Here is a 14,690-nt window from a genome sequence, read left to right as displayed (position 1 = left end):
AGCTGGTCCAGGCAGAAGCTGCAATGCTGAGCTGCTGTTCAATGCAGTGTCCTGTCAGGCCACTTCCTTTCCAATCCATGCTGCAGAGATGCAGTCCAACCATCCATGGTCAGCTCCTGCCATTCTTGTCAGGAGTTCCTTGATACATCCCTTCAGTTGATCATCCCTTGATCATCCCTATCAGTTTCTTTTTGGTTTTGGTCCTTTCCCATCTAGATGCTGGTAAAATTGTATTTAGAACCACAGTGCTGCTCTGCATTTTCTAAAACTGTAGAGGGGACACAAAAGACCAGCATACATATGGAGCACATAACATGTCTCTTGGTAATGTTTCAGTGAAATGAAGGGAGATAGGCATGGTGATCACTTCTGTGTGACTTAGTCATCAGTTAAACCAATGACAACTGGTCTAATTTGCAGCATCTAACTGGTTTTTTCAGATGCTGAGTATTACCAAGGCATGATCCTGAAAATTTGAGTTTAATTAAATGGTCTCATAACCTAGGCTTTTCAGATTCTGTAGGCAAGGGTACATATGAAAGATGCATTTGGCCCAGTCAATCCAAAACCATCCTCAGGGGGCTGGTATGGTAAGGGTTGAGGAAAGAGTACAAATTGTATCAAGTGTTATTTTAGAACTAATTTCCTCATATCACATCTTCAAACGTTGAAGTTACAAGTTAGAAGAGTATAGAATTCTTTTTATCTACCTTTCTAGCACAGGAATGCTTCTTTCAGTTAATAAACATATGTGGCTCAAGTGTTAATGTTCTAAACCCCAGCACTGGTATAGAATATTGCCAATATTTTTCTCATGATACCATATTTCAACTTTTGCTTTAATTCATTCACTCATACCCCTACTTTAACCATACTGAGTACTTTCTCCTTTTTTTAATATTCAAGCATTTTTTTACTTCATGGAAAAATAATTTCTAAAAAAGGTCCAAGTCCTGCTGTCAGTATGACATTTAGCATTTTCAGGAGGTGAAAAAAGATACATTGATTGCAGTGCTTGAGAAAATTCAGCTAACAGCTGTACTGTAGTTTCCATGCCAGTAAAACTGAGTGAAAGAATAATACATAGTTTTTAAGATGCATCTATTGCTTAGCAGCACAGCAAAGCTGGGTCACTGCTTTCCTTCATAATGATGCAGAAAAGCAGTGGCATTTCTGAAGAAACTTGAACTTACCTCTGTTTTCCAGTAACATTTTGTGATTGTTACAGAGTTTGTTTAAAGAAGACTCACATGAACCAGTTAGTGGTATGTCTTGCTACCTAGGTTTCCTCAGAGGAGGTAGGCACAACTGTTAAAAGATCATCCTGCTGTAGAAATGGAATTGCCTCTTACGTCTCCATATGGGGCAGCTTTTCAAGCTGGAGCTATTTCCATGTTGGAGGAAAGAGTTACTAAAGACACTGTCACAATAAAATGGCTCATGAGCAGGCCTTGCCTGCCTTCTATTTCCAGTCTTTGTAGTCTTTGTTTCAGAAAGAGGGAGTCCTGATCAAAATGTTGGTCCCTGAGGCTGTCCAGTTATCCTCGATATACATAGATTGTCATACTCTTGGACCCACAGTCCCCTTGAAATTATTTAATAGTAGTAGTCCATCATTCAACACCAGATTACAACATCATAAAATATAAGTGTTCTCAGACACAGAGTGAAAGAATGAAGGATAAATGTGCATTCATGAAAGTGGATTTCATAAAGATTTTTCTTTAATTATTCCTAGAGTGGAATTCTAGTGTATCAAATTGACATTTTTAGGTTTGCTGCTACTGCTGTTTTGTGCTTCTAATGTTTGTCTTGCTTTTACCTTTAAAAATTTACAGTGACATCCTGTTACTTAGAAGCTATATAGTTATTATTGGATCTCTCCAAATCATTTGTAGGTATCAAAAGTAGGTGATATGGTGTTAAATCTGTGTTGATACAGTGTTAAGAAATCAAGGATTAGTTTCTTTTTTTAAAGGATGAAATTCTTGCATCAAGCAGTTTCTCATTGTAGAGTTTCTAGAACCATAGCTGATTGCATAAGGTAGGAGGCTTGGTAAATTGATGTGTACAAATGAGTAAGTGTAGTATCAGAACAAAAATATATCTTAAATTGTGTAGAGATTGCAATTATTTCTTTTCAATTCAACTACCTTACTCCATTGTACAAAAGGGTGTATCTAAAACAGAGTGTCTTCTAATACAATTACTGTTACAGTAAGAATTTTACTATTTTTTTCAAAGGAAGGAATAGGGATTAGAATTAGAATTAAAAGCAGAAAAAAATAGAACAATTAGAAAACTAAAATTATAGACGAAACAAAAAGTCATTATTTTTCTACAAGTTTCATTTTTGTAGAGCTGTACTTCTGTTTGGTGTCAGTAGACTCTACTGAAATTATCATGGATGACATCAGAATTATTTTTCAGTCAAAATTATTTTAAGAGCTGATAACATTTTTATGTACTGTTGACACTTCTCTGCTGCTAGTTATTGAGGAGCTCATCATTACATAAGTGAAGATTACCAAAACATTGCATTATTGAGGTGCACTCCGTTTTGAAAATGGAGAGTTTTGATGGCTTTTTTTTTTTTCATTTATTGGCGATTAACAAGACTCCAACACAAATGGATGTTCTCTAACTTCCATGAGTGTGTAAATCGATCATTTGGAAGGCTGTATTGACATTCTAAATAACTAATTCCTAAATGTACAGATTAAACGTTAACATTTCAAACCTAGGTTCTGTTCTAACCTAGACACTGCTGTTTTTTATTATAAATCATAAATCTCATCAGCTAGCCCCCATATATTACATTTTTATATCCTAGAAACTAATACTGAAATTGCAGCATTTTTAAATCAAGGAGCTGATCTACTACGTACTACTACAAATTACTGTCTGTCATTTAAAACTGTTGTAGGAATTTAAACACTGAATTCAGAATACATAAGAAAGAAGATGCATAACATTTGAAATGCTTGTTTTTATCTTTGCTGCTTTTCCATTGAATCTGTGCTGCTTCTGTGCAACTGTTTTCCACTGTAGAAACTCCATCCTGCTGCCTTGCTTCTCGTGAGCGTATTTACAAAACTAGTGATGTAGCTGGGCCTGCCTCTGCTATTTCATCTCTCTCTCACAAACTGAAGGGTGGGTATGCATGCCAACATAGCAAGGTTATTCAGATTTTTTACCTGCAAAATGTTTTGGGTTTGTTTTTTTTCCTCCTTCCAATCATTTTCATTTCATTCATGTAATAAAATAATATTTTGAAAGTGAATGTTCAAGTTTGGTATTTGTTGGGAGCTCATCTGATGTAATCATTCAGTGTTGCCTTCCTGAGTTGCAGCAACTCCATGTTACACAATCTGGCTGTCTCTTTGTAAAATGGAAAGTGACTGTTAGTCTAATTTCAAACAGTAGGCAAAAGAAGTATATTAGAAGAAACAGGAAATAAAATCTGGCTTTTTTTTTCCTTTTTTCCTTACAGACAAACCAGCTTGCTATTTTCCTTTGGGAGATTTTTCTTTTTGTGCTGGTACTCTTGAACGCTACTTAGGATTATTTATCTATATGTGCAAATCCAAACCTTTGTTTTTTTTAAAAAAAGAAGATACTTTTGTTGTTAGAAGCCATATTATTAGGCTATAGCTTTTATAAGCAGTTTTGTTCTGTAATATTTTCTGCATTGGTATTTGCTAATCATGCATGTACTTCAAATTTGATACTTTGCTGAGTAGCTTGAAGTGTTCTATGTCTTCTAAAATTATTGTCATCTTTTCACTTTTTTTTTTTCTCTTTTCTGAGGCATTCTGTAAAACTTTCAATTTAAAGTATTTTCTCATCTGGCAGACTTGGAAGAATGTGTATAAAAGTAATTCTAATTTGCATTTCAGAATTTTTCTATGAAAAAATAAGCATCTCAAAATAGCTCATCAGTGAAATTGGTGAATAACTAAGTTGGAATGGTTGAAATGCTTGGACTGATGTTTCTGAAACTTCTTTGTTTTTTTCTTTTAGCAATAACAGTCATTTTATAAACCACAATGTACCGTGTTATTTCTTGCCTTCCTATTACACCTCCACCCTCCAAGTGAAAAACAGTTACAGAACTTGTAAAAATAAAGACAGATTAGACTCTCAAAATTGATTAGGATGATAAATACTTGAGATATTCTCATTATATTCTACTGCTTACATTTGAAGTATTATTCCTGACGGATAGACGCAGTATTTCTTCCCTGCTCAGAAAAATATGAACTTCTGCCATGTCGTGGGAAGGTGGGAGAGTATTCTAACTTTCAGGCTTGTTAAATATCCCAATACTTCACTTTTTCGTGTTGTTCTTAATTTTATTGTAAGGTATTTAAATATGGAAATAGCAAATAAATAATTTTTTGTAACCTGAGGATGCATCTTGGTTGATAAATATAGCTCAAATTTTTTCTAGTTTTTTCTCAGCATTTTTTTAATATTGTGAGAGATAGTAGGAAAAAATTGCATCTATATATATTTCTGGCATAATGGTAAGGGTTGGTAATTTGGAACTGCGTGAAGTTGCTTCAGATCCCATAATTCATAAGAAGTAGACACTGATTTCACATTTTCTAATACTGAAGGTACTAGATAAAAGTCCTAGTTAGCATTAGAAATCAAGGCTTACACTTTAAATATTCTCTGATGAATTGAAACTTTATTTTTTAACAAAGTGTTGCTTTTAACAAATATTCCCAGACAAGTGCAAATAACCTTTTAATATCTAGAAAAGTAAAATATTCCTAAGTACTGTGTCCTAATTCTGCAGGCCTTACTAGGGAAACACTTCTCATGTTTGACTAATGAAAAGCCATTCAGATCAAAAGGATTTAACTCTGTATGCAAGATTTTGCAGTGTCAGGACTTATGGAGAGACAGCTGTATTAACTACTGCATTGCTTGCCAGTAATTTCCGTATTGCTTAGATTAATTTTCAAAATACGATTCTACAAGAGAGACTTGGTTCACAGAGGTATCAGAAGCAGATTGCTATAATAAGCTACTTTTTGCATATACTTGTTTAGTATGTACTTTTACTAAGCTACCTGTAGTTCTTATAGCTCTTATAGTCTTACAGCTCTGTAGATTAATATAATGTGCAAAATCAGTGTGCATAGGAACAATAAATTAGTGCATCAAAGAAGGAGGACATAATTGACCAGAGCTGGCCATTTAACTTAAAGCTTAAAAAGAGTTGGTTTGTTCTTTTTGGGGGATTTTAAGTGTTTTGGTAGCAGAACATGGATAGATTGTGGTCTTTAAAAAGTAGATTCCTCAAATTGTCAATTTGAGTAGTCTTGAGTGTATTTGCAAGCCTCTTGCCCAATTTTCTGTATTTACTTCCTACAATTCCTGACTTCTGAGCATTAAAGAAAATCTGGCAATACATTTGATCTCTATGCAAGTCTCCTGTTGCAGTCAGCCTGTCACATGTTGAGATAATAGATAAATAGTCCCTGGTTTCTGTTGCAACTGTGGTAAACTTAGTTAACTCATGGAATTTTGCCTAAGGATGTAAATTGTGCTTCCTATACTAGTATTTCTTAGAAAGAGTGAGCTGTGCCTTTTGATACCTCTTGTTTCACTGTATCTTTGGAAAAGGAATGTATCAATAGTATTCTAGGGGGAAAAAGATCTCTTCATGTTTCCTCTCATTTTGATGTGGACAGAAGCATGTGTTTGATCTTTATCTTGCGTTCGGGTCTTTAGTCCTTCTTTTGTACTATTGACGGTGTCACTGTCAACACGTAACAATTCAATTATGAAATTTGTACAGGTGACCGGATGAATTTCACAGGAGCTGCTAGACCGATTTCTCCTGCAGGAAAATCAGACATGTCATCAAAACACAGAGCTGACTGCAGGTCACCCAAGCTTGATGTGAGAATGAACAGAGCTGCTGCCGAGCAGAAGAAACCCAGAAATACCGACGGCTTATCCGCCAGCGAGTGCCTGATGCTGAAATCAGATGCTGCAAAGTTGCGGTCAGACTCGCACAGCAGGTCTTTGTCACCAAATCATAACACTTTGCAAACACTAAAAACTGACGGAAGAACAACTCCTGGTCTGAGAGCCGAATCTCCAGGCCCAGGAACCCGGTCGTCTTCTCCAAAGACAAAGACACTCACAGGCATTAGATCTGGTGCTAGTTCTCCGCGATCCTCATCACCCAATGACAAAACTCTACCTCAGAAAGCTCCATCCCCTGTGAAAACAAAGCTCGATCCTCCTCGAGAACGCTCCAAATCAGATTCTTACACGTTGGATCCAGACACCCTTCGCAAAAAGAAAGTGCCACTAACAGAACCTTTAAGGGGGAGGTCCACTTCACCCAAACCAAAAATTATTGCAAAAGATGGAAAACCTGCACCAGAAACTGAAAACAGAGCTCCTTCCCCTCATGTCGTACAAGAAAATCTTCACAGTGAGGTAGTTGAAGTCTGTACTTCGACTACTTTAAAGACTGACAGCATTACAGATACCACCTGTGAAGACAACACCGAATTCAGAAGTCTGGATGATGGTTCTAATAAAGTTCATTTCAGCATTGGAAAAGCACCACTGAAAGATGAGCAAGACATGAGAGCGTCTCCAAAAGTGAGCCGTAAATGTGCTGGCAGGCACACAAGACCCAAAAAGGAAAAATCCAACTTCCTTTTCAAAGGAGATGGATCAAAGCCCATAGAGCCTGCCAAGCAAGCAATGTCACCTTCTGTTGCAGAATGTGCTCGAGCCGTATTTGCTGCATTTCTTTGGCATGAAGGAATAGTTCATGATGCCATGGCATGCTCATCTTTTTTGAAGTTTAATCCAGAACTGTCCAAAGAACATGCACCCATACGAAGCAGTCTTACTCAACAACCTGCAGAGGAAAAAGAAACCAAGCTGAAAAATAGACATTCATTGGAAATATCTTCTGCTCTTAACATGTTCAACATCTCACCTCATGGACCAGATATATCTAAAATGGGTAGCATCAATAAAAATAAAGTCCTCTCAATGTTAAAAGAACCACCTCTGCATGAAAAGTGTGAGGATGGAAAAACTGAAACTACCTCCTTTGAAACATCCAGTCATCACACAATGAAATCCAAGTCTCCTCTTCCATTAACGTTGCAGCACTTAGTAGCTTTCTGGGAAGATATTTCTTTAGCAACTATTAAAGCAGCTTCCCAAAACATGATTTTTCCAAGTCCTGGGTCTTGTGCAGTGTTAAAGAAGAAGGAAAGTGACAAAGACAACAAGAAAGCCAAAAAGGAGAAAAAGAAAAAAGAAAAGGTTGAGGCTAGGCCAAGGGGAAATCTTTTTGGTGAGATGGCCCAGCTTGCAGTGGGAGGTCCTGAAAAAGACACCATCTGCGAGTTGTGTGGAGAATCCCATCCATATCCAGTGACTTACCACATGAGACAAGCTCATCCAGGTAAGGCTCCATATTTTTAATTCCTTTGTCCATCCATAAAGTATATTTCACACATGTGTTGGTATTTAGTTACTGTTGCAAAAGTGTGTCAGGCTATCCTTTCTATTATATACACTAAATTAAAAATTATAGTTGCATACGGATTATTTGCACATCTTTGTGTATAATTTTAAGGAGTTAGGGATCTAAAGTTTCAAAGTTGTTTGAAACAAGGTCAAAATAATGCTCTGACTTTACAGTAGCTCTTCAGCAACATGGTGTGTTTTACACTTAAGGATTTGAAACTGCTGAGAAAATTGAAAATATAAAATGAGATTGGTCAGTTAGAATTTCTACATTGACAGAAGCTTTCTGTTACTGTTCTACTGTCAAGAGTAGAAAACTTCTGTCTGCTGTGTCAGTACTGGTTATCAGTGACTTAATATTTATTATGTACTTGATATGTACTTTTATAGCTCTATGTATGGAAAGTTAAAATCCTGAATTTTTCTGAGAAACTAATCAGCAAAAGAATACCCTCCATTGCCTCTTAAGCTTTGTTAGCTAGGAGGCAAGATTTTTATTGTTTGCTGAATTACAGATATTGTTGGCTAACTTACAACACTGACCTTACCATAACTTAGCTGAATAAGGTCAGAATAAGGAGCTGTTTGTGCTTCAGAGAAGTTCTTTATAAAACTGGAAAACTACAGTGCATTTGTCTTCTTTGAACAGTAGTGGGACATGTGGACAAGAACCTTGTTTTGTAACTAATTCAGACATCCAGAAAAGTAGAAAATTAGGCGAGGAAAAAGCAAGCATCTTCCTTTCTCCCCTCTTCATCCCTCTTTTATGTAAATAAATAATAGAATAAGGATCCTTCTTTTGAAATAACTTGTTCTCACCTTTCCCCAATGTAGGTTGTGGCCGCTATGCCGGTGGCCAAGGTTACAACAGCATTGGGCACTTCTGTGGAGGATGGGCTGGGAATTGTGGTGATGGTGGCATTGGAGGGAGCACGTGGTATTTGGTGTGCGATCGATGCAGAGAAAAGTATCTCCGTGAAAAGCAAGCAGCAGCAAGAGAGAAGGTATTTTCAGCTCATATCTTTTAACTTTCCATCTGCTTCATAGTGCTGTGTTTTAATGGGAATACTACAAAAGGTGTTTTTCTAGCACTAGTCTTCAAGGACTAATTTCAAAATGTTGCATAAAGTATGCATATATGTTGATATTAATGATGCTAGTTTAGCTTCATTTTTTTAAACTGAACTTTTTGAAACTTTTTGCATGCAAAATTAATCCTGAGGCAAATGTCAAAACTATCAGCTGTTCATTAAGAGTTTGCAAATGTAGGAAAGTAATAGAAATGTGTTTTGTCATAGAAAGTATTTTGCAGCAGTTATAATTAAGCAGCTGTATTATGAGCTAGGTTGTCAGATTTTCCTCTGGTGAATTTAATTATGCCTTACTTAAATTTATCTAGATTAAACAATCTAGGAGAAAACCAATGCAAGTTAAGACACCTCGTGCCTTGCCAACTATGGAAGCTCATCAAGTGATTAAAGCCAATGCACTGTATTTGCTGTCATTGAGTAGTGCTGCTGAGCCCAGTATCCTCTGCTATAACCCTGCAAAAGCATTCCAATCTCAACTTCCCAGTCTCAAAGAAGGAATTTCTGAAGACTTTCCCATTAAGATGCCATGTCTCTATCTACAGACATTAGCAAGGTAATTAAAGGAAGTGTATGAATATTGGTTTTAACACTCTTCTGTGTAGAGTATTGGATAAAAATGTGTGTGTAAACTAAACTTACATAGAAAAAGACATATTTTCCTAATTCTTCATGATATTTTTTTCTTCTATCTGTTTTGATCCGTGATCTTGTTCAATTTTTTAGGTTAGATTTTCTCCTAGAGTCAAATATGCCCTGAGTAGCTTTTGGATGCTAACTATTTTATAACAGTTCAGTTTCTGTCCATAGAATTCAGAATTTTCTGAAGAGTTTAATTTAGCATGTTAGTTGCAGACATGTGCTACTTTTCTCTCTTCAAACTTAAAAAATAGTAAAAAAGGAAATCAGAAGACTTGTGCTTTCTTGGTAATTCTAATTAAATTTCACTGTAGTGTCTCATGTTTATGTTGGGTAGACGTTTGGACCTAAAATACATTGTGGAAATACCTGATGAAAATGCTAAAAGTTAGAAAAGGGTGATCCCACTACCTGTTGGTTGAGAATGCCACTATATCTTCCATAAACATTTTAAAGTCACAACCAACTCAAAAGTGTTAATAGGTGAAAAATAATTGAATAGCATTGGCTGACACTGTATTAGCAAACAACTTTTGTGTAGTATGTGTGTGTTTCAGCAATTCTTAATCTTTAATCCTAATTCAAAAATCTCATTTGGTGTAGGCATCATGAAAATTTTGTTGGGTACCAGGATGACAACCTCTTCCAGGATGAGATGAGATACCTGCGCTCAACTTCAGTACCTGCACCGTACATCTCTGTCACTCCTGACGCAAGCCCTAACGTCTTTGAAGAGCCAGAGAGTAACATGAAATCTATGCCCCCAAGGTACTTCCTTGCAATTCCAAGTGCTACATGCAAATGTTAAAGCTGTAGCATAACACCAATTAAGGAAATAAAAGGAAAACGTTGCTGCAGTAAGAAGCTGAAGTATCAGATCAGTCTCTGAAACAGCAGCATAAAAGCCAAAAGCATATGAAGCTGTAGTTAGGAAATTTTCAGTGAATCATAGCATATCAAGTATATTTTCAACTGTTAGCAGTGGAATGTTTGAATATGTAAATATGCAAGGAATGCACAAATCAAACCTGAAACTTTTTACTGTACTTCAAACCAATTACTTCTCTTGGTTTAGAACCCAAATACAAAAAAAAAAAAAAATTGTTCAATTTATAAAGACTCTTAGCATACAGGGAAAAATATCCATAGATATCCATAGAAATATATCCATCTATTTCAGGCCTGCTTATTTCCCCATAGAGAAAAATTTTCCAGAATCTACAGAACTGAAGAAGTGATCTAAAGATCAACAATCCAAGGGCTGTAACTGTTGCAGACTCCTTGAATATGTAGCAGGTTTTTTGACTGTTCTTTACCACACCTGATTGAGTACAGATTAATGGCCCTTTTGAAAGGAAGTAGCTGTTGTTCTCCTCTCAGGTTTTCCTTCTAAAGGGAAATTTGAACAGGACGAAATTTCATTACCTTACACTTTTCAAAGTAGATGTCGCTGCTTTGTTATGTGGGACATTTAAATGTCACTGAAGCAATGACAATGCTGTCTAGGAGTGAGAGTGTTAAATGGTTTCTGTCAGATTAAGCCACTTTCTTGTCTCATTAAGTTTACTGTGATCTAATTCAAGCAGGTTTCACCAGGGAAAAAATAGCTCTTACTGTTAATAATAGTCCAGAAACTACTTAGATGCTCAGTGTTTCCAGATGTCAGTGATTCCTCATATTATAGTGAGGATGTAATGAAGAGAAAATTTGCTTTTAATCTGTTTTCATTTCAATTTGTTGTATTTCATACTGACTGCACAAATAGTTTATTGGAATACTACAATCTATAATGTAGTCTTTTCAGAAATAAAACTTTTCTAACAAAACTCCTTAAGAGTGCATCATATTGGTATATTCCTTTATTAAAACTGTGGACACCATGGTCTCCTGAGGCCTATAGGGACAGCATAAGCTGGGAGTCCTTCTGCAGACTGTAAGAAGTCCACTGAAGGTAAGGAGTAAAATGTGTCAGAGGCATAGCTGTAGCAATTCAAATTTGGCTTAAAGGCTAATGACGTTAGAAACTGTTACTTCACATAAAGTTCTAAATTTCAGTTGGCTTGCACATTAAAAACTCACTTCATAGATGTTTTCACATGCATTCTCAGGAGAAGTTTGGTCTTCAATTTAGGCATGATCTGAATGTGTGTATCTCTCTAAAAGAAGTACCTAAATTCTTGGAACTCATCACGTCCATCATTACATTTATTTATAAAGCACTTGCATGCTTTTTCACCATGTGTAATTCTAATATGTGCTCCTTCTTTTCCAGCATTTAAACAGTTATTAGGTACATAAGACAAAGTTCCATGCAGTAATAACATTGTGATTATGAAATGCATGTATCCTTATTAATTATTGGTGTGTAATTTGGATATACTCTATATTTATTTTTAATGAGTGTATTACTTCACTGATTTCTTGCAGTTTGGAAACCAGTCCAATCACAGATACAGACCTTGCAAAGCGCACAGTCTTTCAAAGATCATATTCAGTTGTTGCATCAGAGTATGACAAACAGCACTCAATTTTGCCAGCACGTGTAAAGGCAATCCCCAGGAGACGAGTCAACAGTGGAGATGCAGGTAAGAGTGCAGACATCAGAAGCAGGGAAAAATTATTCAAGGATTTGCAATTCTTCTTGAAAATTGTAGACAAATATATTTTTGTAAATGCATGTAATGACTCTTTTGTCACAAAACAAAATAATAGTAAACATTACGTGTTTGATAATCAGCACGGAATTAGCCTAAAAAAAAACTTGCATTAGGATTTACTGTAATTCTAAAATTTGTGGTGAATCTTCTGTGCCTGATCTAAAAGTGAAGGTGGTATTTTTCTCAGTTGAAGCATCATTTTTCCATATTGCTTTTGTCTCTCAGAAAAAAAAATAAAACAATTCTAAAAGTGCTTTATTGCTTTTCATTTTTACTGTGGTTATAAAATTGAAATGCACAAGGAATCTAATGTTTGCATATTTTTATGCTTTTGAATAGAAGTGGGGTCCTCTCTCCTGAGACATCCATCACCTGAACTTTCTCGGTTAATCTCCGCCCACAGCTCTCTTTCCAAAGGAGAGAGAAATTTCCAGTGGCCAGTATTGGCATTTGTAATCCAGCATCATGATCTGGAAGGACTTGAAATAGCAATGAAACAAGCCTTACGGAAATCTGCTTGCCGAGTCTTTGCCATGGAGGTATTCATGTGCTGATGTTTCCTGTATCATTATAATAAGATGCTTGTAAATTCTGTTGTGGAATTTTTTTTTTTAGATTACGCTTTGTTCCCTGTGATATAGTTGTCATTTTAATAAACTGTTAGCTACAGAGCAATAACGTCTTACTTGAAGACTTTTGCATTACTATTTGTGTGTCCAAATCATCAGTGAACCTCCTTACATAATTGGTTTTGGAAATGGTTTTACTCTGGGTTTGCTTAACCAGTTGGTAATTCCTTGTATGTAATTTGTTTTAGGCCTTCAACTGGCTTCTTTGTAATGTCATTCAAACAACTTCTCTTCACGATATTTTATGGCATTTTGTGGCTTCCCTGACTCCTGCACCTGTAGAGCCTGAAGAAGAAGAGGATGAAGAAAATAAATCAAATAAAGAAAATGCAGAACAAGTAAGTGAGGTTTTCCTGACTTTGTAGGCAAATGTGAAAAAGAAATTCCTTAATCCTTCCCCTACAAAACAAAACCTTAAGGTGTAGTTGAATTCATTTTGTAGACATAGATTAGTTTTTCTTCTGAATCATCACTTCCTATGTGCTGATGTATTACAAGGTCTTCTAAAGCATTATTTTTTAGTATTCATGGGAAATAAAGCAAAAAAGGCGCGAGCACATTGCTAATCCATTTTTTTTTTAAAAAGTTGCTTTTTATTCCTCCTTTGCCCTGCAGCTAGACAGAAGATAAAATATTTTTTAGAGAGGCTCTGTAGTTTGGTTTAGTATGTCTTTCTGTGTCCTAAGTCCATAGTTAATTGTGAAAATGCATAGTTAATTTACGTACTGCTTTGTATGTGTATATATAGATATAAATAAGCAATTATATGTGCACTAGGTTTACTTAATTTAGTGATTTAAGAAAAATCTTAGGTTCTGAAAATGCAAAATGCTAAAGCCTAACATATCATGCTTCCAAAAGATATCTTTATACAGCCTCTTCTAGACTTTGCTCTGATTTAAAACATTATCATGAATAGCTCAAAAAAAAGTCCTGCTAGTGCGGTCAGTAAGTCAGGATCATCTATATCACGTCAAATCTAATCCAGATTTGAAATTAGTTGTTCTGAAACTAGTTGTTCTTTTGCAGTATAACCTGGTACACTGTTTTTCTGATACTGACACACCTTAACTAAGAATTTTTTTCACAGCTCTAATGAAATGCAGCAACTGTTAACATTAGCTTAGTTACCAAGTTTGCTATGGCTGGATTTTGCTGCTCAGATAAAGTTGGTTTTAACTGCTGTAATATATTATTTATTTCTGGTTTGTTTCTTTGTTTTCAAATTATTGCCATGAAATTTTTCACATCTTTTAAATCATGAGAAATATGTGGCTGTATACAATATACTTCCCAAATTCCCTGTTTGAGGCTCATTTTACTTACTGTAAAAATTGTCTTGACAAGAGCTGTGTCAAATTCACATTCATTGCAAGATTTTGCAGTTACCCTTAAAGCAAATAGCAGAAATGTGTTTGTTCATTAACCTTTTGTCTCAGAAAGTCTGGTAACAACACATGAATGGCTTTGCTCTGTAGGAAAAAGACACACGAGTGTGTGAACACCCTCTGTCGGATATAGTGATTGCTGGGGAAGCTGCTCACCCCTTACCCCACACTTTCCATCGCCTTCTTCAGACAATCTCTGATCTTATGATGTCACTTCCCAGTGGTAGTGCATTACAGCAAATGGCCTTAAGGTAAGCACAAATCAAGAAAATTCTTGAAAAGGCTGGAAATGCTGGAGAATTGCAGGTTAAAAGCTTTTGCAGTGTATATAGGATGCTTGAAAACTTTGTGTGAAAAGAAGCATATCTATCTTTACCACTAGGGAAGATATATAGAAGACACTTCCATGTTTATATATATAAATAATAGCATAAAAGACTTTTTAGAAAGGAATGTACTTTCTTTTAAATTCTATGCAGTGTCCACTATGAAAAATAAAACATCTTACAGAATAATATGGTAGGATCTGCATGTATGTACCTGGTAGTGTAGTGCCCTTTGCTCAGAAATCTGTCACCTGGATAATATCTTTAAACTTCTATATATTTGTCTCAGAGACCCAAACTGAATAATAATGGTTGCATTTACTATTAAAATTCGAAGAAAGGTTTGTTTCTGCTTTCCTCAAAATGGTGCACTAGAAACACTTGAGATCCTGAAAAATTTTAAGTTAAATGTTTATAGAAAATACTTCAAGAAGCAAAA

The 14,690-nt window shown here is 35.7% G+C and overlaps 1 protein-coding gene across 21 annotated transcripts in view; it reads left to right on the top strand.

Annotated features, from left to right (window-relative positions):
- The window catches only part of MYCBP2 (MYC binding protein 2), a 172,803-nt gene that overhangs the window by 138,068 nt on the left and 20,045 nt on the right, over positions 1-14,690 (top strand). For all 21 annotated transcript variants that reach the window (XM_056491339.1, XM_056491451.1, XM_056491319.1 and 18 more), the window contains 8 exons: positions 5,816-7,459; positions 8,359-8,528; positions 8,924-9,168; positions 9,855-10,019; positions 11,679-11,836; positions 12,248-12,447; positions 12,726-12,875; positions 14,016-14,176. In XM_056491339.1, the coding sequence (XP_056347314.1) occupies positions 5,816-7,459; positions 8,359-8,528; positions 8,924-9,168; positions 9,855-10,019; positions 11,679-11,836; positions 12,248-12,447; positions 12,726-12,875; positions 14,016-14,176 (2,893 nt within the window). The remainder of the gene's footprint in view (positions 1-5,815; positions 7,460-8,358; positions 8,529-8,923; positions 9,169-9,854; positions 10,020-11,678; positions 11,837-12,247; positions 12,448-12,725; positions 12,876-14,015; positions 14,177-14,690) is intronic.

The sequence above is a fragment of the Oenanthe melanoleuca genome, chromosome 1 (genome assembly GCF_029582105.1).
Source record: "Oenanthe melanoleuca isolate GR-GAL-2019-014 chromosome 1, OMel1.0, whole genome shotgun sequence".
In the NCBI taxonomy this organism is placed as follows: domain Eukaryota; kingdom Metazoa; phylum Chordata; class Aves; order Passeriformes; family Muscicapidae; genus Oenanthe; species Oenanthe melanoleuca.
This window is presented reverse-complemented; position numbering and strand designations above follow the sequence as displayed.